This window comes from Muntiacus reevesi, chromosome 6 (genome assembly GCF_963930625.1).
Source record: "Muntiacus reevesi chromosome 6, mMunRee1.1, whole genome shotgun sequence".
Lineage (NCBI taxonomy): Eukaryota > Metazoa > Chordata > Mammalia > Artiodactyla > Cervidae > Muntiacus > Muntiacus reevesi.
In genome coordinates, this window is record NC_089254.1 from 93,588,251 (window position 1) to 93,612,428 (window position 24,178).

The 24,178-nt window shown below is 40.2% G+C and overlaps 1 protein-coding gene across 7 annotated transcripts in view; it reads left to right on the top strand.

Annotated features, from left to right (window-relative positions):
• Positions 1 to 24,178, top strand: part of CALD1 (caldesmon 1) — a 202,601-nt gene that overhangs the window by 148,303 nt on the left and 30,120 nt on the right. For 5 of the 7 annotated variants that reach the window (XM_065939008.1, XM_065939007.1, XM_065939009.1 and 2 more), the window contains 3 exons: positions 13,207 to 13,353; positions 16,985 to 18,113; positions 19,343 to 19,420. In XM_065939008.1, the coding sequence (XP_065795080.1) occupies positions 13,207 to 13,353; positions 16,985 to 18,113; positions 19,343 to 19,420 (1,354 nt within the window). The remainder of the gene's footprint in view (positions 1 to 13,206; positions 13,354 to 16,984; positions 18,114 to 19,342; positions 19,421 to 24,178) is intronic. The other 2 variants (XM_065939013.1, XM_065939014.1) reach the window with 1 other exon arrangement.

Below are 24,178 nucleotides of genomic sequence, written 5' to 3' on the forward strand. Positions count from 1 at the left end.
ACTTCTCTGATCCCTTAGCTGGAATTGCCTTCTTCCTCTTCTAAACTTTAGATCATTTCATCAACATTTCCTGTGATATTTACTGCATTCTACCTACTATTATGTTCTTATACATTTTTTAGCTTCCCTACCAGATTACAAACTCTTTTCAGGGTTTTCATGTTGGTTTCCACCTTCAGTGGTTTGAATAGAGTAAATACTCAGTAAATGTATGTTGAATGAATGCATTAATTCCAGTCACCTAGGTATCAATTTGCATGTTAGAGTAGCATTAACAATCAGCACCCCTATACTGTAAGTTAAAATGCCACATTCATATCTGGCACATCACCCACCACTTCCTCAGAATCTAGACTGCTCATGACCCACCACTCTGACGTCCCACTTTGTCTTTTTCAAAGTCTGTGTTCTGCGTGGATCAGTGGTTTGGTTGTAGAGAAATATATATACAAGATTAGAAACCTATAAGGGCTTCCCTAGTGGCTCAGATGGTAAAGAATCTTCCTGCAATACAGAAGACCCAGGTTCGATCCCCTGAGTCAGGGAGATCCCCTGAAATAGGAAATGGCAACTCACTCCAGTATTCTTGCCTGGAGAATTCCATGGACAGAGGAGCCTAGTGGGCTATACTCCATGAGATCACAAAGAATCAGACATGACTGAGAGACTAACACTTTAACACATTTTCAGAAACCTATAAACCAGTGCCAATGCTGTAACTTTGTAATTTGTAATTAAAAATATATTTTTTAACTTGGTTATCTCCCTTACTGAAGCAGTGCCTCCTGTACTAGCTAACAGTTTTAAAGAACTAGTGATTGCACTAGTGTCTACTCAGAAGATTGCATAAGCCTTGTTGGTTTACACTCTGCTGTTGGGATATCAATCCGCTGGTTCTGGACAGGTACCTCAAGCAGTTTAAGTGCTATCCAAGAATGTTTCTAATGCTCATGTCCCCCTCTCTCAGAGCCCTGGCTGTCTGATTCTTAAGCTGTTGGTGATTCTAATTCAATTAACACACATAAATGTGGGAGCTTAGCTATTTAATATTACATTAACTATTTAAGTGTTCACATTTTTATAGGGGTCTTCTATTAATTTTAACCGTGGAAGAAGGTTTTTATCTTGGTTTGTTTGGTCAGGCTGACTCTGTAACCAAATCACAACAAATAGGTGTCTGTTTTATCCTTTCCCCATGGTGCAGGTCCCAGCGTAGGGAGGATTTCTGTTGACTGGGGAAGATGATCCACTAAGCACAGAGCAGACCCTTTGACTTCTTTTCCTAACAGTAGGGAGGTTGGGCCCATCGGCAGTTCTTGGCTCCCAAGTCCCCTGTAAGGATAAGTGTTCTTCCCACAGGTCCAAGCTTCAGGATTTGGCCTTTCATTTTCCATTTCCTGTCTCTACCCAAAGTTTGTCTTTCTACTTGCTACTACTTGTAAACAAAACTCTGTGGTCCTAGCATAGGAAAGGAAGCTATGAGCCAGCTGGATGTTAGGTGTGGGTATGTGTGCACTCAGTCATGTCTGACTTTACGACCCCATGGACTGAGTCCGCCAGGCTCCTCTGTTCATGGGATTATCCTGGCAAGAATACTGGAGTGGGTTGCCATTTCCTACTCCAGGGGATCTTCCTGACTCAGGGATCAAACCTGCATCTCCTCTATCGGCAGGCAGATTCTTCACTGCTAGTGCCACCTGGGAAGCCCACAGATGTTAGGTAAGGTTGTGTGGTACCTCTAGAGTTGGGGAGGTAGTAATCACCCCTCAATTGCGCTTCCTTGTTATAACAGTCCCTTCACTCCCCAGAGTTGCCAGAAACAATGTTCTAGTGTCATATCTATCAGTATTTTTAAGCTTTCTGTTTCTGAAGAAGAGAGAAGGGAGAGAAAGGAGGGGTGGTGATGGGAGGCCATGCCACCCAGAGGGAAATGGAGCCAAGAGAGTGCTAGGAAAGAGGAAATGAATACTGAATCTTTTTCCAATTAAGAAAAATGAGAGTGGAAGCAGGAAAGCTCCAGAGGGCACTTTTGGGGGGAGGAGGAGATCATAAAAGACCTGTTATGAAAATCCATTACCCATAAATTTCCCTGCATTAAGCACTGCCTATGTAGAGAGGATGCTGAGAATCCTCTCAGCTGACACAGGACACGTGACTTCAGATAGCAGTACCCACACGCCATGTACCATTTCCATCAGCATGTCTGAAATACTGCTTTCCCTTACAAGAATTCCTTCTAATTACTCACAGGTTCGTCACCTCCTCTTAAGGACATCTTGTTTTTGTTTTTCCAATCACTTTGTTTCTTTTGTCCGATGTTTAGCAATGTGATAGTAGTACCATAATTCAAAGCCCCACCACATGGAATTATGGGCCTTTGTACTGCATCATACAAGTATTTCAAATTTAGGGGTAATGTGTGAATTTCTAGATCACACTAAGACTCATCTAAAATGAGTTCATATATCCACATTTGAAGATGGCAATGGAAATTTCTGCTTCTAGGAGATTGTTTTTGACTGTGAAAAGACTCTGCTTGCTTATATATATCTGTGGTCAGATGTAGTTGCATCCAAATCAGCCTTTGGGTTGGATTTTCCCCGCACCCTGCTCTCAGGTAGTATTTTTTTTCAATCAGTTGTATATCCACGTTCAGACCTACATACAAGAGAAAGAACTGGCAAGATGTAGTATTGCCAGTCATGGGTACCTGGGTCAGATGAATTATTTTATCATGTTTTATTTGAAAATAAATTACCTAAGCCCAAGGTTTATTGTCCACATCTATTATGCACATTAAAACAAGATTGTCCTTTCATAGACACATCAGGAAACAGCCCCAAGTCAGATTTTACTCTTGACTGATAGCATTTTAAAAAGTCTGAGTTTATTAATGATCATATTTTATTTAAGATTCTTACTCAACAAAGAATCCTAGGTTGAGGATGAAGAAAAAGTAATGTTTATGAAAACACAAGTGATAATTAGGTTTATCCCCCAGTCACATTTTATACCAGTTGAATTTCAAATTAGAGTTAAGAGAGGAAAGTTTGATTGCTTTATTTTAATTATCTTACTGGCCACTTAAACATTTCTCTTACTCCTTGTCATTCATTTCAAATCAAAGCTTAACTTGAATTAGCAAGTGAGAAGTAAAATATCTTCTCCATCATCAACCTTCTCTTTCCATAACTACACTTTCTAAACATTTATAAATTAAAAACTGAACTGTATTTGACCAAGCTTATTGTTTGAATAGGGTGGGATCGTGGGAGTGGTGCAAATTCAGTCCTGTTCGTGACAGAATAAATAGAATTACTTTATCTCAGGAAACTGCCATGGAATTATCCCTCCAAAATCTGTGTTTAATAGATTTGACAGAAGCATTGTTCTTTTAAAAAATGTGAAAAAATAGCAATTCAAAAAGAAAGAAATCCTGATTCTATTCATTTTATTTCTACTGAATGTCACCAACCATCTGTAGAGTTTTAAAAAAACATGACACCCATTGGATAAAAAATTAGACATTTATCTCATCCACACTAGAATCTCAAGAAATGTTTGGGAAACCTATGTCTCATCTGTCATTATAAACTACAGTTATTTATAGAAATATAGATGAATCTCAGAAGCATACTATTGGGTAAAAGAAATTAATCACAGGATTCATACAGTATAATTATCTAAAGTTCTAAGAAGGCAAAACTGAAAACCAAATTGTTTAGGGGTACATCTGTTGGGGTAAAACTACAAAGAAAAGCAAGAAAATAATTAAGAAAAAATCAGGCTAAAGGCTATTTGGAGGGATTAAAAAAGAGAGGCAGATGGGATTGAAGAAAAGCACATAAGGCTTTCTAGGGTGCTGGTGCTGTTTATGCTGGGTGGAAGGCACATGGTATTTGTTTCATTATTTTTCTTTTAAGTGGTCATGTACTATATACACTCATTCATAGGTAAAATATATTTCAGGCTAAACATCTTTTTAATTTAAAATATCGATCCCAAACAATTGGAGTTCATCTTTTAAAACTTTCCTGTGACTTTGTGTATCAATTCAGAAGCGAGTCTCTTAGCTTAGGAATCTGCCAGGGCCGGACCATTCTGAGAACTGTGTTCACATAAGCCCTCAGCCATATAAACCTGAGTCACAATCAGAACTCCCTACTCCCCGATGTGTGATCAATCAGACCCGATCTACTTGTCTAACAGGACGTCACAGTCAATCGGTTCTAAGAGCCAGCCTGCTCCGAGCGTGTGAGGAAGTAAGTGAAGAGATTCTTCTCCCACTGCCTGATGGTTGTTTCTTTCTACTGTGTTCTGCAGCAAACGTTTCCCCATCATGGTCTGTGGTTATAGAAGCTCATCTGATTATGGCCGTCACCATTATATACAGCATGTGGTAGGCTGGTGGTGATGACTTGTGACAACATATATGAGAACCCTGAAGTGTGCAAGCACACGGTGTCTCACTACTGAGAACCAAAATTGATGGCTGGTTTGCAAACTTAGTAATTCTCAAATGTGTGTATGAGGAGATGGGGTAGGACATACCTTTCTTCCTAAGTAAACTTCTTCAGAGTATCATATCCCCTTGCATGCCAGCACTCCCACAAAAGGCATACCCTGACATAGCAATGAATCTTACAGTGAAATTCAGCATATTTTTACCTTCCCTACCAGAAAAAAAAAAAAAAATACACACACACACACACACACACATATTCTAAATGAGAGGGGCTTTCTTTCATTTTGCCCTGTGTTAATTACTAATAGACCAATTGACTATTGGCTATTAATCCATTTCTAAACATATTCTGACCTGAAAATACTTTTATTTTCTTGGTCTTTTTCCTCCACTGTAATTTTCAATGCCTTTCTTTTAAGGAATCCAAGGAAAAACATTCAGAATTGGACCTCATGTGCATTAAATGAAGCCACAACATTTTACAGATACCACATATAAACAAAATCATATTTAAGAGCCTGGAATGTATCTATAAACCTCTTTTTAACTTTCAAATACACAATAAATCTGTAGCAAATATGACTCATTTCAGTAGCTCAGGGTTTCTTCCCTCCTGATCACAGCATTGCCTGAAATTTTTCTGAGAACATTTGAGCAATTCACAGAACTAACTGGATATGTTTGGAGAATCGCTTGCATTTCATATTATGAAAAAAAAATCCACTGGGGTTTTTTGGTACATGAAAAATAATACTGAAAGTATGTATGAATCATTCTGCCTCCTAATAGCTGATGGGTACATTTTCAGCCCATAGGAGGTTTTAGCTCTAAGTTGGACACCATTGTAAAACCCAGGTCAAGACAATGACACTGTCAGAACCAAGAATGATGGAAATCAAAGAAATGTAATTGACTAAGAAGTCGGCCTTTGTGGCTAAACCCCAGGCTGTCTTCCTCCTGAGTCTGGCCTGCGTGGGGAATGTACAGCTGCAGAAAACTGGGGGCAAGATCATGTTTGGGGTGGAGTATTTCAGTTCCCACCTGGAATCTTTTCCAGTCAGCACCACCTTCTATCAGATGACTCCTGGCATGAAAGCAGAGTTGTGGAGGGATACAGGGAGATGAGAGCTGAACTTGGGGTTCAGCTAGCTAAGTGTCTACTGCTCTGCAACTTACTGTGAATCCACAAATGATGAGCTACTGGTAGGAGTCCTTCTTTCAGGTATCGAATTTATTTGTTCTGTTGGAATTTTAGGTGCAACATTCTCTTTTTAAAGTAGAGGAATGTGGCAGAAACAATCAAGGGACACAGAGAGACTTGGAAATTTTGATCTGAATGAGCTCTCTTTAAGTCTTTTGTACACAGGCCTCATTTTAGTGCCTTGAGCCTTTTGTTTTCCCCGAGGTTTTTGTCACTCAATCAGTGGGTCTGCATGTGTGCTTACTAAGAACAAGGAATGTTAAAGGATGCAAAAGGGCTTGAAGGGGACAAGTCCAAGTCTGTCCACCGGCACTCTGGTAATCTATACACCAATGGTTCTCTCGCAATGAAATTACTAAGAGTCCCAAGTTCATATCCACACCAAGTGTTTTCTGTAGTCTGATATATAATTTTTTAAAGTATGAAAAACTGTTCTCCAAATATGTATTAATACACTGCTTTATAAAATACACATTCCTTTCTATACAGTGTTAATTTATAGGCACTTTATAAGACATTTTTAATAGATAACAAATATATAAGCAATTGTCATAATATTTTACTTTTTCTTGATATTTTAAAGGGATTCACATTCCTCAAACATTACTAACTACTGCTATAAGATATGGAAAATTAAATCTTTTCTGTAGTTCTCTTTAACTTTGAATAAAATCAGCCGCTCGTAAAACTAGTTATTATTTTTTCTTGTTCTATTTTTAAATGTGGTTTCCTGATAAGAGATCTTGTTAATAAAATGTTATTGCCAGCATTTTTACTTGAAAGTTTAAGGATCATGTACTAGAGTCTCAAATCAGAAAATAGCACACAAAAACAAATTTTTTTTTAAGAAAAAAATCAAAAGAAATGAGAGTAATATTTTTCTAACTATGGAGAACATGGGGTTAAAAAAAAACTCTAAACTGTAGATGAAATCATAAAAAGAATTTTGCCAATGTTGAGCAAGTCTTGAGAAGTGTTTGTTGGAGAAGATGGGATCCAGGGGACATTGGGGCAAGCTGACAACTAGTGGCTTGCTCCAGTATCTGACTGTGGAAGCAGCCTCAGCCACTTCCTCTTTCTTCTAGTATACATTTAGACCTTGGTCCAGCCAAATGTAAAGACGCTGAGTCCTCAGTGGTTTCATTATTTGCCATGTCTGCAAAACTTTTATTTATTTGAACTTTCTATCTAAAAGGCACAGCTTGTAACATGATTACCGTGTTACTTGAATACACTGAGGCAATAGAAGTCTGGTGGTAAAGACTTAAAAAGTCTTTGGTGTGAAAGCCACAGCATTCCAAGAGAGTTTTCCCAGTGCATAGATCTGTTTTTTCTTATAATATAACACCAGGATATTTAGGCAATGGTTCTGGGAATGGAAGAAAAGCCAGTCCTTTCTGCTTTTATCATACCACTGACACAATCAAATAACATCATGTAATTACTATTGACTTTTAAGACTGGTCAACACTTACTTGTACACAACACACACACACACACACACACACACAAAGATCATCTCTCTCCCAGATATCTGATGTGCCATTTTGCTGCCCTCAGCACTTGCCTTCCTGCAGTAAGATCAATCACACCTTTCTCCAAGTGTTCTCTAAAACATGAGGAAAGGCAGTTACCCAGAAACAAAGCATAATACTCCAAAGTAAACCTGCTTACACCCAGCCTGGGTGGGAAAGTCATGGATTCTGGTCAATTGAACATTTCATTTAATAAGAGGTGCTTTCCCTATCACTTGAGATTTTGTTATTGTTGTTCAGTTGTTGCAACCCTGTGAACTGCATTCACCAGTCTTCCCTGTCCTTCACTATCTCCCAGAGTTTGCTCAAACTCATATCCAGTGAGTCAGTGATGCTACCTAACCGTCTCATCCTCAGCTGGCCTCTTCTCCTTTTGCCTTCAATCTTTTCCAGCATCAGGGTCTTTTCCAATGAGTTGGCACTTCACATCAGGTGGCCAGAGTATTAAAACTTCAGCTTCAGCATCAGTCCTTCCAATGAATATTCAAGGTTGATTTCCTTTAGGATTTACTGGCTTGATCTCCTTGCTTTTCAAGGGATTCTCAAGAGTCTTCTCCAGCACCACAATTCAAAAGCATCAATTCTTCAGTCCTCAGTCTTCTTTATGGTCCAACTCTCACATCTGTACCATGACTACTGGAAAAAGCATAGCTTTGACTATACAGATTTTCTTTAGTAAAGTGATGTCTCTTCTTTTTAATATGCTGTCTAGGTTGGTCATAGCTTTCCTTCTAAGGAGCAAGTGTCTTTTAATTTCATGGCTGTGATTTTGGAATCCAAGAAAATAAAAATCTGTCACTGTTTCCACCTTTTCCCCTTCTATTTACCATGAAGTGATGGGACTGGATGCCATGATGTTAGTTTTTTGAATGTTGAGTTTTAAGCCAGCTTTTTCACTCTCCTCTTTCACCCTTATCAAGTAATCATTTGGGATTACTCATTTTTTAATAAAATGCATTTGATTAAAACTCTAATAAACATAGTTTAATCTTTCTCAGATGATTCAGAGGAACTCCGCTGCTTGTGAATCATCTGGGAACATCAATTATCTTTGTAGTGTAGGATACAGTAGACTGGTTACTGCCAGCATCTGCTGAGGTTTCACAGAAAGAACAAATGGATTATTATGCTTTCGTTTTGCAACCCAGTGGGTGATTAGGTATGATTTTTACTAGTCAGCAGCATTTCAATACATGTAAATGTGGTGTGTGGAAAATCAGAAATGTTAACATTTTGTCTTTAACCAAAGCCTAACGCAGTTGTGCTATCAATGTGGGTGTATTAAGGATGCTGTGTTCTCATCTGTCTTTTTGAGTAAGTTCTTGTTATGGTGAAATTAACACTCACATGTGACATATCTTTCTGGAGGGCAGTTTGTCAATGTGTATCAAAAAGCCTTTACATGAGCATACTCCTAAACTCAGAAATTCTAACTTCTGAGAATATTTCCTAGATAAATAATTGAACACGTGGTAAAAGTATATCTATGGTGAGGCCCTTTGTAGCATTGTTTCTAAGAACATAAATTTGGAAAAATCTTAACTGCCCATCCGTAGAAAACTGGTTAAATAGATTATAGTACATCCATATACATATATCTACTACATACATCCAGTCAAAAAATACTGTGTTGCTGTTGAAAATTCTATTTTGCTAATGTGTTAAAGTAGTAATAAATAAGGTAAATTAAAGAAATTGTTTCTAAAATAATGCATATATCATGATTCTACTTGGTTAAAAATTAAAATATCTATGCATGCATAGTTCTTCCCTGGTGGCTCAGATGGTAAAGAATCTGCCTGCTATGTAGGAGACCTGGGTTCGATCCCTGAGTCAGGAAGATTCTCTAGAGAAGGGAATGACGACCCATTCCAGTATTCTTGCCTGGAGAATGCCATGGACAGAGGAGCCTGGTGAGCTACAGTCCATGGGGTCGCAAAGAGCTGGACATGACTGAGACACTAACACTTTCATGTAAAGATAGGTGACGTTCTGGTAGAATACACTGAATATTAATCATGTTCATATCTGAGTGGTGTGATTAGGAAACTGATTTTTGCTTTCTCTTTTATACATTTTTTAATGTCTGGTTTAAGAAAACAATAAATGCATGTTACTTTTGGAGCCAGAAAAAAATTTAACAATTAAGTTTTTTTCAATTTTGAAAGAAAAGTAATAAGTCTCTGGTAGTAGTATGAAGGGTAGTTGTGGGAGAGGCCTGAAAGCTAAGCAGCCACTGTGTGCTCTGACCTTGGAGGGCTGATGTAGGGAGGTTCACTTTCAAAGAATTTGCACACATATCAAGTCATTTGGCATGGACACAATTTCACATATAAAGTCAACTGATAAGTCATTGAGCCAGCAACTGGGCACATTCTGATTCAAAATACCATGAAATCATTTTGTCTCCTTTTTTGTTTTGAACTTTGAAAACAATTTTAACATGTTTCTTTATTAGTAGACATATGTATAAAATAGATAAGTACTAAGAACCTACTGTATAGCACAGAGAAAAAAGAAAGGTACAATCTGTAGAGCATGAATGAAGCTAACCTTAAAAATGCATCCCAGTAAAAAAATAAAAAATAAAAAAATGCATCCCAGTACACATTCTTGTGCTGTGCTTACTCAGTCGTGTCTGACTCTTTGCAACCCCATGGACTGTAGCCTGCCAGGATCCTCCATCCATGGGATTCTCCAGGCAAGAATACTGCAGTGGGTTGCCATGCCCTCCTCCAGGGGATCTTCCTAACCTAACGATTGAACCCAGGTCTCCCACATTGCAGGCGAATTCCTTACCATCTGAGTCACTGGGAAGCCCATGAATCCTGGAGTGGGTAGCCTATCCCTTCTCCAGGGAGTCTTCCCAACCCAGGAATTGAACCAGGGTCTCCTGCATTGTAGGCAGATGCTAAACCAGCTGAGCTACCAGGAAAGCCCCAATACACTCAGGTGCAGACAAATACTGTTTGATTCTACTTATACAAGTTATCTAGGATAGTCAAGTTCATAGAGTCAGAAAGTACCCTGGTAGATTCCAGGGGCCAGGGGTGAGGGGGCAGGAAAGGAGAATTGGGAATTAGTGTTTAATGGGGACAGAGTTTCCCTTTAGGAAGGTGAAACATTCAGGAGATGGATAATGGTGAAACTTACATGACAGTGTGGATACACTCAGTGCGACTGAACTAACTGTATAGTTAAATATGGTTAAAATAGTACATTTTATATTACATTTTACCACAATAAAACACACTTAAAAATGAATAAGTGTCCTCAAAAATTTAGCTCTGGCAATTGCGTGTCCTAGACAAGAGTCTACCATTGCAACGCAATGGTAAATTGTAAGCCATAGGAAGTTAAAAGAGTCAGAAGAGACAGTGGAGATGATCCAGTTGTTCAAGGTCACTCCTCCAATGAGGAATCTGCGATGAAGGAAGACTGAGTGTGACCTGGCCAAAACAGATGGCAGATCTAGGTGGTGTCAGAACTAAAAGCCAACAGTCTCCACCATGAAGCTCATTGGGTGAGTGGGAAGAGACAGTAACATCTCAAATTGTTCAAGTATAATGTGAAATTAAGAGCTTCAAATGAGATTCCATTTTTAGGAGAGGGGATAGTTTTGTTTCTGGCCAAAAGTGTCCCATATGGAGCTTTTATGTGTCTTGCTTGTCTTGGAAAAGGAAGGCCCCAAGTAATAGCCAAGACCTCGTGGCTGAACCAGAGATGTAGACGAGCAAATTAAGACTTTCTGTTTGATTAGCTTGGGAAGCCATCATTAAGGATTCATTCTCCCTGCTGTGGTTAAAGTTGTCTATTGAGAAATAAGCCAAAGGAATATGAAGCCAAGAATCTGAAGACTGAAGCCAAACCACTGGGAAGGGCTTTTGACTGCAAACTACAATGTGATTGAATTAGAAAGGAACATTTGAATCGTGTCATGCTGTCACCTCAAATTCAACAAGTCTAAAATTGAACTCATCTTTCCTCACAAAGCAGCTCCTCCACTGCACTTTCCTAATAACAACAAAATACTACACTGTAGCTTGACTTACCACAACACATCCATGATTTCTTTTGATTGTGACCCACTTCCAGACAAGGCAGCGTAACGCAGGTTAATCAAAGAGCTGCCAGCTAGGGAGAGACCAGTTGTAGAAACCAGGTCTTCTGAATATTAATCTAGTTATCCTTTAACTGTATCACACTACCCTTCTCTCCATATTTGTGGAAATAAACCAGTCAGCTTTACAGAATTACTAAGGGACAGTTTATTTATATTGGCATTTGAATATTGCACACCAGCACATTTCACCAAGTATGAAGTCAGAGTTTCTTAAGTAGCAAAGAGCAGACCAACCAACCTTCACAACTGTTCATCTGGTTTTGTAAGATACCTAGGTCCAAAAACATTCAAAGCATTTGTATTATTGAAGTCAAAAGATAAAGCCCTGGATCTAAAAATACCTAGTTTGTGAGTCCAACAGGAGCAAACTTCATCTGTCCTGTTAGGTTTGTTTTGTTGGTATAAATTGTATGATTTCATTTGTAAATTATTTTAGCTTAGTCATGATTGATAGGCATGTAATATTTACATATCTGCATTTCTATTTGTAGATATGTAAGTAACACAGTAAAAAAAAAAAAAAAAAGCACATGAATTCTCCAGTGTAAAGAGCAGTCTGGTGCACATAGTAGCTCCATCCCAACCCAGGGAATCATCAGGTCACCCAGCACTGCCTGCCTCCTCAGCGCTGTGTATCCCAGTCACAGACCTCCCTGCAGGGCAGCCCGGGTAACCACGTAGGCCTTCTCCTCTTGAGTCTGAGCATCTGCAGCACTCCAGCTCCAACTCTTTACTTGGGATTAACTATTAGGGGAAACACATCTAACTAGTGATTCCAATTGTATGACTTCCCTAAATAGCTCTTTGCTTCAGATAAACCAGGAAAGCTAAATACCACATGTGCCTGGGAAACCCTCTCTTCCTGTTCTACCTGCTATTGTTGCTGTTGCTGTTCAGCCTCGTGTCGGACTCTGTGACCCCACGGAACACAGCACGCTGTAGCCCACAGGTTCTATCTAAATACAGGCCTGTAGGCTCCCATGAGGTGCCCAGTGTGAGGGTGGTGGAACACTAAAGCAGTTTTAGAACAAAAGAGGGGGCCATAGAGGGCACCACTAGTGGCTCAGTGATAGAGAATCCGCCTGCAATGCAGGACACATAAGAGACACAGGTCGGATCCCTGGGTCAGGACGATCCCCTGGAGGAGGAGATGGCAACCCACTCCAGTGTTCTTGCCTGGAGAATCCCATGGACAAAGGAGCCTTGCAGGTTGCATGCAGTCCATGGGGTCACAAAGAGTCGGTCACAATGAGCACACACACATATACATAGAGGGCGCTGCCCTGAGTGTGAAGCCTCTTCTCAGCTGTCAGTGATACCTTCTTTCTTCCGTGAAAAGGAGCTACAAGGGAAACAATAAATCCAAGCAAAGAGGATATCCTGCTCTGGTTTTTAGTTAGCTATTTGGCTTGTTAATGCCAGATTCCTGGCTTGGTAACATAACTTGATTCTTTTCTGACTTTTGTGAAAATGTATCCACAAATAATTCATACAACATGCTAAATCTTTTCGGTTAAGTGTTTTGATTACTTTCAGTTCAGTTCTTTGGATTTCTGCTTCTAAATCTTTACTAATCATCAGCTTAGTAAAGAAATCTAAATAAGCTAACCCACAGTCTTCAAAGGCAGTTGCTGTTGTATAAATTTTTTCAGTTTAAGCTGTTATTTGATCATTGTCAATTAGCCTCTATAGCTATTGGACTAATGCTTTTCAGATACAAGTTTAAAAACTCGTCACATCAGGTCTCTAAATGTTAAGAAACAGAACCGCCCTCTGAGAACCCTGTGGTTCAGTAAGTAGTCACGTTCAGGGTTGATCCTGCTAAGAAGCTGGTAAAAATGGTTGGCATTTGGCTCAAGAGGTTGTGTTTTCGATGTTGCAGAATCGCCTACCAGCGGAATGACGATGACGAGGAAGAGGCCGCCAGGGAACGGCGCCGCCGCGCCCGACAGGAAAGGCTGCGGCAGAAGCAAGAGGAAGAAGCCTTAGGGCAGGTGACCGACCAGGTGGAGGTCAATACCCAGAACAGGTACTGTCCTCTTCTGAAGGGCACATTTCTCAATTGCTTCTTAGCCTGTCTGATGAAAGAAACGTGTTGGGCAAAGCATTCTCTTGAGTCCAACTCAATCTCTTTCACTCTTTCTAGCTTGTTTAATTCTTGTGTGGCCATTATTGGCATTTCACCAGACTGGACAGTTGATCTGATTTAGACTTCAAGACACCAATATTCCTTTTTTCTCACCCCCTATCCTGTCCCCTGGACACACCCCAGTTGAAGGATATTTTCTTTGTAATCTAGTAAATTTTTTATTTACTAAAAATCACTGACTATATTCTTAAATAAGGAAAACTATTTACGTTCCTTCTTTAAGGTATTGTTATCTGTTCTGAACTAAAGATGTATTAGTTTAACAGTCCTCTGTACCTACCAGTAACAGAGATAATGCTTGAATTTTAAAAGTAGGCATGAATTGCAGATGTCTTACTCTTCCTAATATATACCCTAACCCAGTATTCTCTGTTCTCTGTAATATTCTGCAAGATACAGAATCCTGTTTAATTTAATGTAGTTATTCAACCAAGCTTATGAGTTTAGTACTGCATTTTTTCTATACCAGTCCTGGTGGAAATCAGGAAAGTCGAGATCTCTGAGTAGTAAGTTCAATTTCTTATAACAAGTGTTAGTTGCTCAGTCATGTCTGATTCTTTGCAACCCCATGGACTATGCCCGCCAGGCTCCTCTATCCATGGCATTCTCCAGGCAAGAATACTGGAGTGGGTTGCCATTCCTTTCTCCAGGGGATCTTCCTGACCCAGGGTCTCCTGCACTGCAGACAGATTGTTTACTATCTGAGCTATCAGGGAAGCCCTAACTTCTTCTAAAGAGACTTTTAAAAGTTCACACATACAAGGTCAAACAGTGCATTATGCTCATAGTTAGTATATGTCACGTATATGCTCCAAGGTACAGAAAAGATGAGGATGTTTGAGAAGGAATGGAGGAAAAGATAATTTTATTTTAAAATTATAGAATGGTTACATATAATGAAATCATCATATAAGATCTTTTGTGTGGTTTTGGTTTTAGATTCTCTTACTTTGTGCATGTTGGGAGGAAACTGTATTTGATAATCCCCTTCATTCAGTCTACATAGAAAATTCTGAAGGGAAAGAGTTCTGACCTCTTTAACGTGAATTTCAGTGGATACACAGGTTTCTGAAGGCAGTCGTGAAAATGCTGGTGGGATGACTCAATCAGGAAGCTTCTTGGTTAGGAGGACAAACAGACCTCATCCCTCACTAAGTAGCTCCTAATTAGGGAGGGTGTATAGCCAAGAGATTGAGGTTTGTTCTTTGGGGTTCGCCACCTGGCTTTGAATCCCAACCTGACCCTCCCTTCACTAACTCTATTTCTTCAGTTAAATGGAAGTAAAAATTATACTTTTGTTTTAGGCGTGTCGTTAAATTTAAATGAGATGATAACACATGTAAAATGCACATAGTAATCTTGACCATTATTAGGAAGATGGTAGCAGAATCTTATAAATCAGAGCAGTATGGTCATCACTTCCTTTTCCATTTTTGAGCTGAGGGAGATGGGAAAAAAAGAGTTTAAACACGACATTTTACATTTTAAGGCCTTCCATGAATCTGGCTATTAGGGAATAATAAACAATGCTTTAAAAAGTTACTAGTGCTTGTAGTTTTCTTGCTTTTAAAATCTTGCTCCTGTTTGTATTTCTATTCTTTCACCATTACTATTACTAGTTATTTCATGCTATTGATTGAGTACAAAATTCTTTCTTTTTTTTTAGTAGCTCATATTCATATAATTTACCTCTGACATGAAGAATAAGTATTCTTCTTGGGGCTAAGCAACTGTAATTGGTACTCAACTTCTACTGATAATAGCTGTCCTGATTTATAAAGAGCAAATAGCAAAAAAAGATTCAGTAGAGTCTGTTGTTTCTTAAGAGTTCTTTAAGCCAACTAGCATTTTGGGATTTGGGGTACCTCTTAAAAATTATTTAAATTCAGTTGATCCAAATGCCTCATATACATAGATTTTTCCCCTTAAATTCTAAAGTATTTGCATTTTCAGAGAAGTTTAACCCTTAAGTGTCTAACTCATTGACATGGTGCCTTACAGCAACAGTGAAGGCCAAGAAAGTTTAAAATCTAGCCTCTACTCTGCCGTTTCTTATTGTTAAAAGGTGAAATGTGTTTTTCCAAAATTAAGTGAACTTGAACTTCAAAAGGGCCAAGGTTGGTATGAACCATGAAATTTGATGGAGTTTCAAAACACTGCCAGACATACTTTTCCAACTCTGGTCACAGTCCTAGTATCACATGACTAGTTGTTTCCTGCATGAAGACCAACACCCCTGGCTTCGGCAGTGTCCAGCCAGCATCCCACAGTAGTGAGCATGGTGATGGACATGCTGCAGTTTGTTTTTTAGAGATTTTCTCTTCTTATTTTATAAACATCAAATCTAACTGTTCTTTGTCTACTGTAGAAAAGAAGGGCAAGAGACCTTTTACTCATGGAAATCTTGACAAAGAATGGAGATGGTATATTATATATATATATATTAGTTAGGGCAACATCAGCTGCTTTAACAATGAGTTCCCAAATTGGGTATTTCTGATTGGTAGAACTGGTCCCCTATCTTCTTTCCATTTGTGAGTCTATCAACCTCAGTCCTCTGATCTAGCCAGCAGACAGAGGTTGAAAAGGAAGACTATGTAAACTCTGCTTCTTATTTGTCCTGGCCTGGACATCACACTTCTGCTCATACTTCATTGGAATTATTGATCCTGTGGCCCCACCCAGGTGTAAGGAAGAAAGGAGGGTAAGGCAAAGACTTGACGGGCAATGACTTCCATGTGACTAAGGAAGGAGGACCATGAATTGTGGTGGATAGTTGGCTGTCCCCACCGTGGGGGTTATTAGCCTGAGAATAGTATAGCATCTGTGCACTATTATTAATACACACACTCCCTTCCTCTCAAAGTACTTTGTGTTCCAGAAATCCAGATCAGGAATTCCAGATGACTTGGCAACATGTGGGAACACTATATGATATGAGAGGAATTTGTTTCTTCAGTTTGGTCCTTGTCTTAATTTGAGTTCTCCAAGAATCAGATTCTGAAACAAAGATTTGAGCACAGTTTATTTGTAAAGTGATCCTAGGAACAGGCAGTAGCAGTGTGGAAAAGTGAGGCAGAGAAGGCAACACAACCAAATAAAGGTTTTCTTTCTGAGAAAATTACCTGGAGCTTAACTCCACTGGGAGCTCTAAGATCCAGTGCAGTGCAGGTACCTCGGAGCTATCTGATTCCAAAGGTGAGGGGAGCTGAGGTATTTATTCACTAATGCTCATCAATTTTTGCTAGAGGCACAGTGCCCGGGGGCATTAATACTCAGCTCTTCTGATTACAGAATAGACTCACCATGGCCAGAGAAAGACCATGGGCAGAGGTTTGCATATGCTGTCATTGAAAGCCAGGCAGGAATGTACTAACATGGGGCTATATATGGGGAGTGTGTGTATATATATTTCTCTATGTATCTGCTATAGTTCCCATGTGGCACAGTACATGAATCCAGCTGACCGATTAATCAGCAAGCTGTCCTTGGTGTTGTTTCTGTTGTCCAGTGTGCCTGACGAGGAGATCAAGACATCCACCACCAACACTCAGGTGGAGGGCGATGATGAGGCTGCTCTCCTGGAGCGACTGGCTCGGCGGGAGGAAAGACGCCAAAAGCGCCTCCAGGAAGCCCTGGAACGGCAGAAGGAGTTTGACCCAACAATAACAGATGCAAGTTTGTCGCTCTCCAGCAGAAGAATGCAAAACAACACAACAGACAATGAAACGGCGGAGAAGGAAGGAAAAAGTGAAAGTCGCCAGGAAAGACAGGAGCTGGAGGAAACGGAAATAGTCACCAAGTCCCACCAGAAGAATGATTGGATGGAAGCAGAAGAGAAAAAGAAAGAAGAGAAAGAAAAGGAGGAAGAGGAAGAAGAGAAGCCAAAGCCAGGGAGCATTGAAGAAAATCAGGTAGAGGTGGTGGTAGAAGAGAAAACAGCAGACACCCAGCAGGAAACAGTAATGCCCCTGAAAAATGGGGAGGTCAGTGCAGATGAGCCTAAGACCGAGGAGGAGGGGGAAAGGGGCTCAGATGAGATTCTCCACAATGAAAAGCTGGAAGAGGAAGCCAGGGAAAGAGCTGAGGCAGAAAGGGCCAGGTTGGAAGCAGAAGAAAGAGAAAGAATTAAAGCTGAGCAAGACAGAAAAATAGCAGAGGAGAAAGCAAAAAAGGAAGCAGAAGAACAAGCAGCTGCCCAAGAGAGAGAAAGACGGGAGGCAGAGGAGAGGGACAGGATTAAGGAGGAGGAGAGAAAGGCAGAAGAGGAGAGGAACAGGATTAAGGAGGAGGAGAGAAAGGCAGAAGAGGAGAGGAACAGGATCAAGGAGGAGGAGAGAAAGGCAGAAGAGGAGAGGAACAGGATCAAGGAGCAGGAGAGGAAGGCAGAAGAGGAGAGGAACAGGATCAAAGAGCAGGAGAGGAAGGCAGAAGAAGAGAGGCAGAGGGCAAAGGCAGAGGAAGAAGAGAGAGCTAAGATAGAAGAGCAAAAACGTAAGAAGCAACTAGAAGAGAAAAAGGGGCAAATGCAAGAGAAAAAGATTAAAGGGGAAAAGGTAGAGGAGAAAACAGCAGGGAAGGGGGTCAATGAAAAGAAAGCACAAGAAGATAAACCTCATACAGCTGTCCCAAAGAAACAGGTACCGTAAACCTTTTGCACCAAGTGTGTGATGCCTGCAACTTGCGAGAAATGTAATGCACATCAAATTTGGGACTGAGGCCACATTCCTAAGGCCCCACATGCTTAACCGTTTGGCAAGCTGTTCATTTTTTTAGGTCATAGCAATACGCAAGCATAGAGCAATCGACTGAGAGCTAAATATTCCACCAACCAAATTTACTGGTACAACCAGAGAGAAGTGAATTGCTCTGTGCTTGATTGCTATGAATACCAGAAAAAATGAATTAACCCAAAGATGACAAGTGTGGTGGTGCTGCACTGACATGATTCTGCACCTGCATCTAAACTCATTCCTTCTAACAACTTCCCTCTCTCTACAGGTCTACATGAGGCAGGAGGACCATAACTCCTCACCTCATCTATGTGTTTGGCATCTAATAAAAGATGCTAAAAGTTGGGGTGGGAAACTGATATGATGAGTCATGGTCAGAAATATCTTAAGAAGACAAAAATAACCCCCTTGAAATTAACTGGTAATAAAGGAGGGAAAGGAGCCATTTTGGACCTTTTATTAAAAAAAACGTCAAAACCCTGACTTGCCGTCATGTAGACCTGAGCCTAATGTAGACTTGCAGAAAGCCATTCATCTGGGGCAGCATCAACTTAAAACTGGTTGGTGATTGTGAGCACACATTTTGCTTCTTTTACCATCTGGGTGATATAAATTAATGTAGCAGAAGGAAGAGTGGAATGGGGCTGAGGGAATGTCTGTAATCTAAGAAACATTTTTTTTTTCTCTGTCTGCAAGGCTACATTAAAAGCACTATACCTAACCAGAAAAGAAAAGAGATGCTTGTGTATTGAGCTTTCCAGAGAGAATGCTCTATCTCTAAGTCTGCATTGCACTCAAGTCATCTTTCACTTCTGCTTCTTACAAGGGGCTCATAAACACAGCTGTCCTAAGAGATGATCAGGAACAAGATGCACCAAACAAACACATGAGGTGTTCAACACTCACTAGAAGCACCACGTCACGCTGGACTTCAGCGGGCACGATGGCAGGCACATGAGGAAAGATTTGGTGGGAGGAAACGATCCCACATGGCTGTTTAGAACCACTGACACTGGGGAAATGTGAGCATTGGGACAGCCACAGAGAAGTCACTTCACGCCACATGCAGAGTGACCTGAGCACCCTCTCACTCTTGCTTTTAAATAAGTGACCTTACCATTCTTGAAAATAAAAAGGAAGAAGAAAGGGGGGCTAAAGTGCCAGCTAAAAGAGAAAAGTCCCAAGAAGACAAGGCTGCCTTCAAAAAAGAAGAGGTAAATATCATTGAGAAGGAACCTAGTCATAAAGCGCAGAGAGCAGTGTTCCATGACGTTTCAGGTCAGATGATCTCAAAATTGTAACCTCTAACCCAGTATTTTTCAAGCCATGGCTCATGATCCAATGAATGGTGAAATCAATTTAAAGCAAAACTAGTTAAAAATGTCAATCTGCATTTTTTTTAATGAAGTAGAATAGAAAATATCAGAGGGCATCGTGGCCACTGAGTATTGCATTGTGATATAAATTGTCTTTTCTACTATGGGTCACAGTCAGAAAGCTTGAAAAACACTTCTCTGATCAACCTTGCCTGCTTTCTACTCTCCTCCAAAAAAACTATTTTTTTTTTTCCTTTGGACCATCCTACTTTCATTTCAATCATGAAATATTTCCAACTGGCTTTGATTAATGATTTAACTTTTCAACGAGAAAACACTCCCACACCTCTCAGTAGAAAATCTGATGAACTGAAGATGATATTTGGTTTTCAAAAAAAAGTTTGGCACAATGTTCTGCATTGCATTTCTGAGGCACACACGGGAGCTGGTGCCAGGGTGTTTGACTGTAGGTAAGTAGTAAACAAGTCGGTGGACCAGAGGCTGCTGCAGAGAGCATGTCATTATGTCCCGGCATAATCAAAATGCCACATCAGAAAGCCTGACCTCAGGACTTCCGTGGCCATCCAGTGGTTAAGACTCTTTGCTCCCTGGAATGCAGGGGGCACAGGTTTGATCCCTGGTTGGGAAACTAAGATCCTGCACAGCTTAAAAAAAAAAGGAAAAAGAAAGAAAGTCTGATCTTGTTTTAAACCATCATGCTTCTGTTAGCTCCAAGCAATCCTAAAAATGATGGTAGTATTTAATAAGCTCAAAGTACTTGATCGTGGTAAAACTAAATTATCAAACATAAGATTTGAATTACTCTGCCTGTGGGAATGAATTGTAGTTATTGAGCTCCAACTCAGATGGACTCTTGCTACATTTCTCTGCCCATTATATCACAGAATAAGACATAGACAAATCTATATTTAGCAAATAGATGAGATTTAATAGGAGAATGATTTTTTTCTTAAACCTTTTTTTCCTAAGATTCATATAAAAACAACTCTAGCTTATGTGATATTTATTTTGTTTTTGCTATGTGTTCCTCCCATTTTCTAGTAGAACTTGTGGTGGCTTGGGAGTAAAAACCGAATGTGAACACTGCCCAGTTAAAAGCAGGAGAAAGCATGAATGCTAAAAACTAGAAAACTAAATTTGGCTCTAATGAGGCTGCTGAGAAATTTGTTGAACATGTTGGGAAACAACTGTTCCCATTCTGTAACAGAAAAACAACTACAAATTCATTTCCAAAAAATGAACATTACTTTGGGACTAAACTCAAGAAATATCCCACATATACTATTTATTTCGCTTCCCACATATATATTTATATATCCTACATATATTATTATTTAGCTTCATCTCTGAAGCTAGCATTTTGTGTGGGGGGAATATCTTTAACTTGTTTTTTAATTGGAGTATAATTGCTTTACAGAACTGTATTGCTTTCTTCTGTGCAACAGCATGAAATCAGCTATGTGTATACATATATCCCCTCCCTCTCAAGTCTCCCTCCCACCACCCACCCCACCCACCTAGGTCATCTGAGAGCCAGAGCTGGGCTCCCTCTGCTGTACAGAAACTTCTTGGGGGGGAATATCTTTAAGTATAGGAGGAAGAGGGCATGAAATCATAACTCAGTGATTATGTTTCTGTGGAGCAGGAGAGGCGGGAATGACTGTATGAATTCTCCATTTCATTCAGTTCAGTAAGATGTGGATCATTTTTAATGACCAAGGCATTCTATGTCCACGTTTTGTGTCTGTGAACTAGAAGGAGCTCACCAGCAGTCATCCCATCATCCTTTAGCCTCTTTTCAGATAAAGCCTCCAGTTCAACAATGGCTGTGTGGTCAATGATTTCAGTCCTGCCCCTTTTTCAGTCTGCCCTCCAGCACATTCCAGTGTCCCAAAACCTGGCCTCTTTTTGACACAAGAACAGATTAGCTCCTTAACCCAAGCTTTGGAAAAAAAAAAAAAAACAAACTGCCATTCCTGTTTTAACATTGCATACATAAATTACTAGTTGAATAACTAGGTTTTCCCCCTCTCCACCTGTTTGTGTAGCTGCTCCACTTAGATAACTTTAAATCATAGTTTACGTGATGTGGCCATTTTAAATGCCCTCCTTCTACCCCACCACCCCCCTTTTTGTTCTCTACTCTCAACAAAAGTCTTTCCTTTCATGGAGTTTGCAAGAAAAGGAAACACAAACATCAGGTGAGCTACATTTCCAGAAGTCACTCCAGTCCCTTACACAAAACCTTCTTTCTCCCACTGTAGTTTAACTGTTTGTGGCAGTGAATCACAGATGACCAGTCACCCTGAAACTTAACTTTTTATCTTCCCCAGCTATAAAATGCCTTCTTTTAATTTTTTATTTTTTACTGAAGGATAGTTGAAGTACAGTGTTGTGTTTATGCTGCTCAGCAAGTGATTCAGTTATACACATATTGCATGTGTATGAGTTCTTGCTCAGTTGTGTCTGACTCTCTGTGACCCCATGGACTGGAGCCCACCGTGCTCCTCTGCCCATGGGATTTGCCAGGCAAGAATACTGGAGTGGGTTGCCATTTCCTACTCCAGGGTAATCTTCCCAACCCAGGAATCGAACCCACGTCTCTTGTGTCTCATGTATTGGCAGGCAGATTCTTTACCCACTAAGTCACCTGGGAAGCCCTTTATACATACATATATATTCTTTTTTTAATATACATTCTTTTCCATTATGGTTTATCCTAGGATATTGAATATAAAATGCCTCCCTTTAGTTCTTCACCCCAGAGCTTGTTTTTTGTTCTGGCCTCTAATAGGAAAACAGTTTCCAGCAGAGCTGTTCATATAATAATGAAACTAATATTCATATCACGTAGGCCAGAGCCTCTCACTAAACATTAGGGTGCATGCTGGTCACCTGGGATCTTATGAAGCACAGACTGACTCTGTGGGTCTGGGTAGAGCCTCAGCTCCCCAGGGAAGGCCATGTTGTCCATGGACTGGGCCGTTCATGTGATAGACATTGGGCCTGGAAAAGGAATTAAGGCTTCTGAATCTAACAAAAGTATGTTCTACTTAGTCTGAAAAAGTGTAACTTGCACCAGTTCTTATCATTCTTCTGGAATCAAATGATAGAAAGCAGTACCACAGAGAAACTGGTGCCTCAGTCCTTTTAGACTTGTTCACAACTTTTTGAGCATCTCTCTGGCACAAGAGTATGTCACTGGAATTCCTACCCCTACACACATAACACCCATGTGTTACCCCCACTGATCACTTTTTTTTTTTTTTTGCTGTGCTGTTTGTGTCTGACACTTTGTGACCCCATGGATTGTAGCCCAGGCTTCCCAGGTGGCACTCGTGGTAAACAACCTGTCTGTTGATGCAGGAGATGCAAGAGACGTGGATTCAATCCCTGGGTTGGGAAGATCCCCTAGAGTAGGGCATGGCAATCCACTCCAGTATTCTTGCCAGGGATAATCCCACGGACAGAAGAGCCTGACTGGCTACTGCAACAGGGTCAGACACGACTGAAGCAACTTAGCATGCATGGACTAGCCCACCAGGGTCCTCTCTCCATGGGATTTCCCAGGTGAGAATGCTGGAGCAGATTGCCATTTCCTACTCAGGATACATGGCCCTGTATTAATCCATCAGCACAGATGTCTTCTTGGTGACATTTTGATCTGGAGGCTCTAATGCTTTTCCCAGTGGGCTCAGAATATCCCATTAGCTTAGGTTGAATCTGCTATAGAAGCCAACCCACTGTGCTTCTTAAAGTGTTATGGAATTTATTTATTCATTTCCCAGAAAGAAAAAATAATTTGCAGTCAGCATTAAATTATCATTATTTCTTTGGGAATTATTTTTTAAGTCTTGCAAAGAGAATATAAGCATACCATCTACCACAACTTTGCCAATACAGGCAGAACTTGGAAAAAAGGGATGTTTCTTCTGTTAGACACGTATTGTTTTACAAATCTATTTTACACACATTTTTGGTCAATAAATTAGATAATGCATTTTGGGAGACTGGAAATATCTCTGACTCCAAAATAGGAGAAATGAGCTTCTCTTTGTATACTGCTCCACAAACTGTGAGGTGTGACTCACAATTTCTTTCATGGGTTCACTGCAAGGGGACCACCTCACCCTTAAATGTGTATCCCCAGATACTGCTTAACCAGGATATAAACTCCCATCCATAGTTTCTGGGGCTGTTCCCAACAATGGTAGGTCAGAATGAAAAGAGACCTTGCTTGCTCCTGCCTTCCCAATAAATACTGATTTACCACCAGGCAAGGACAGTCGAATTAAAGCTGTGGGACAGACCAGGAGCTTCCTTCTCTTCTCTGAGCCTCGCAGCACAAATCTGGAGCCTAGAGGGAAGGCACAGGATGAAGGATTAGGAAGGGATCATCTAGCCCAACCCTCTCTTTTCATGCACACGGAGCCAGCATTCCAGAGATGTTAGGTGACTTAAAGTAACAGTTAGATTGTTGACAACACTAAAACTAAAACTCAGATTTCCTGACTTTCAGACAAAGCTCTCAGAAAGAATAGCAAAATAACAGCCTCCCTCTTCAGCAAGTCCAAGGGATGTCCTAGATATATGCCACTTGGAAAAAGATGAAAAGTCTTAACTAGCTAGGGCACC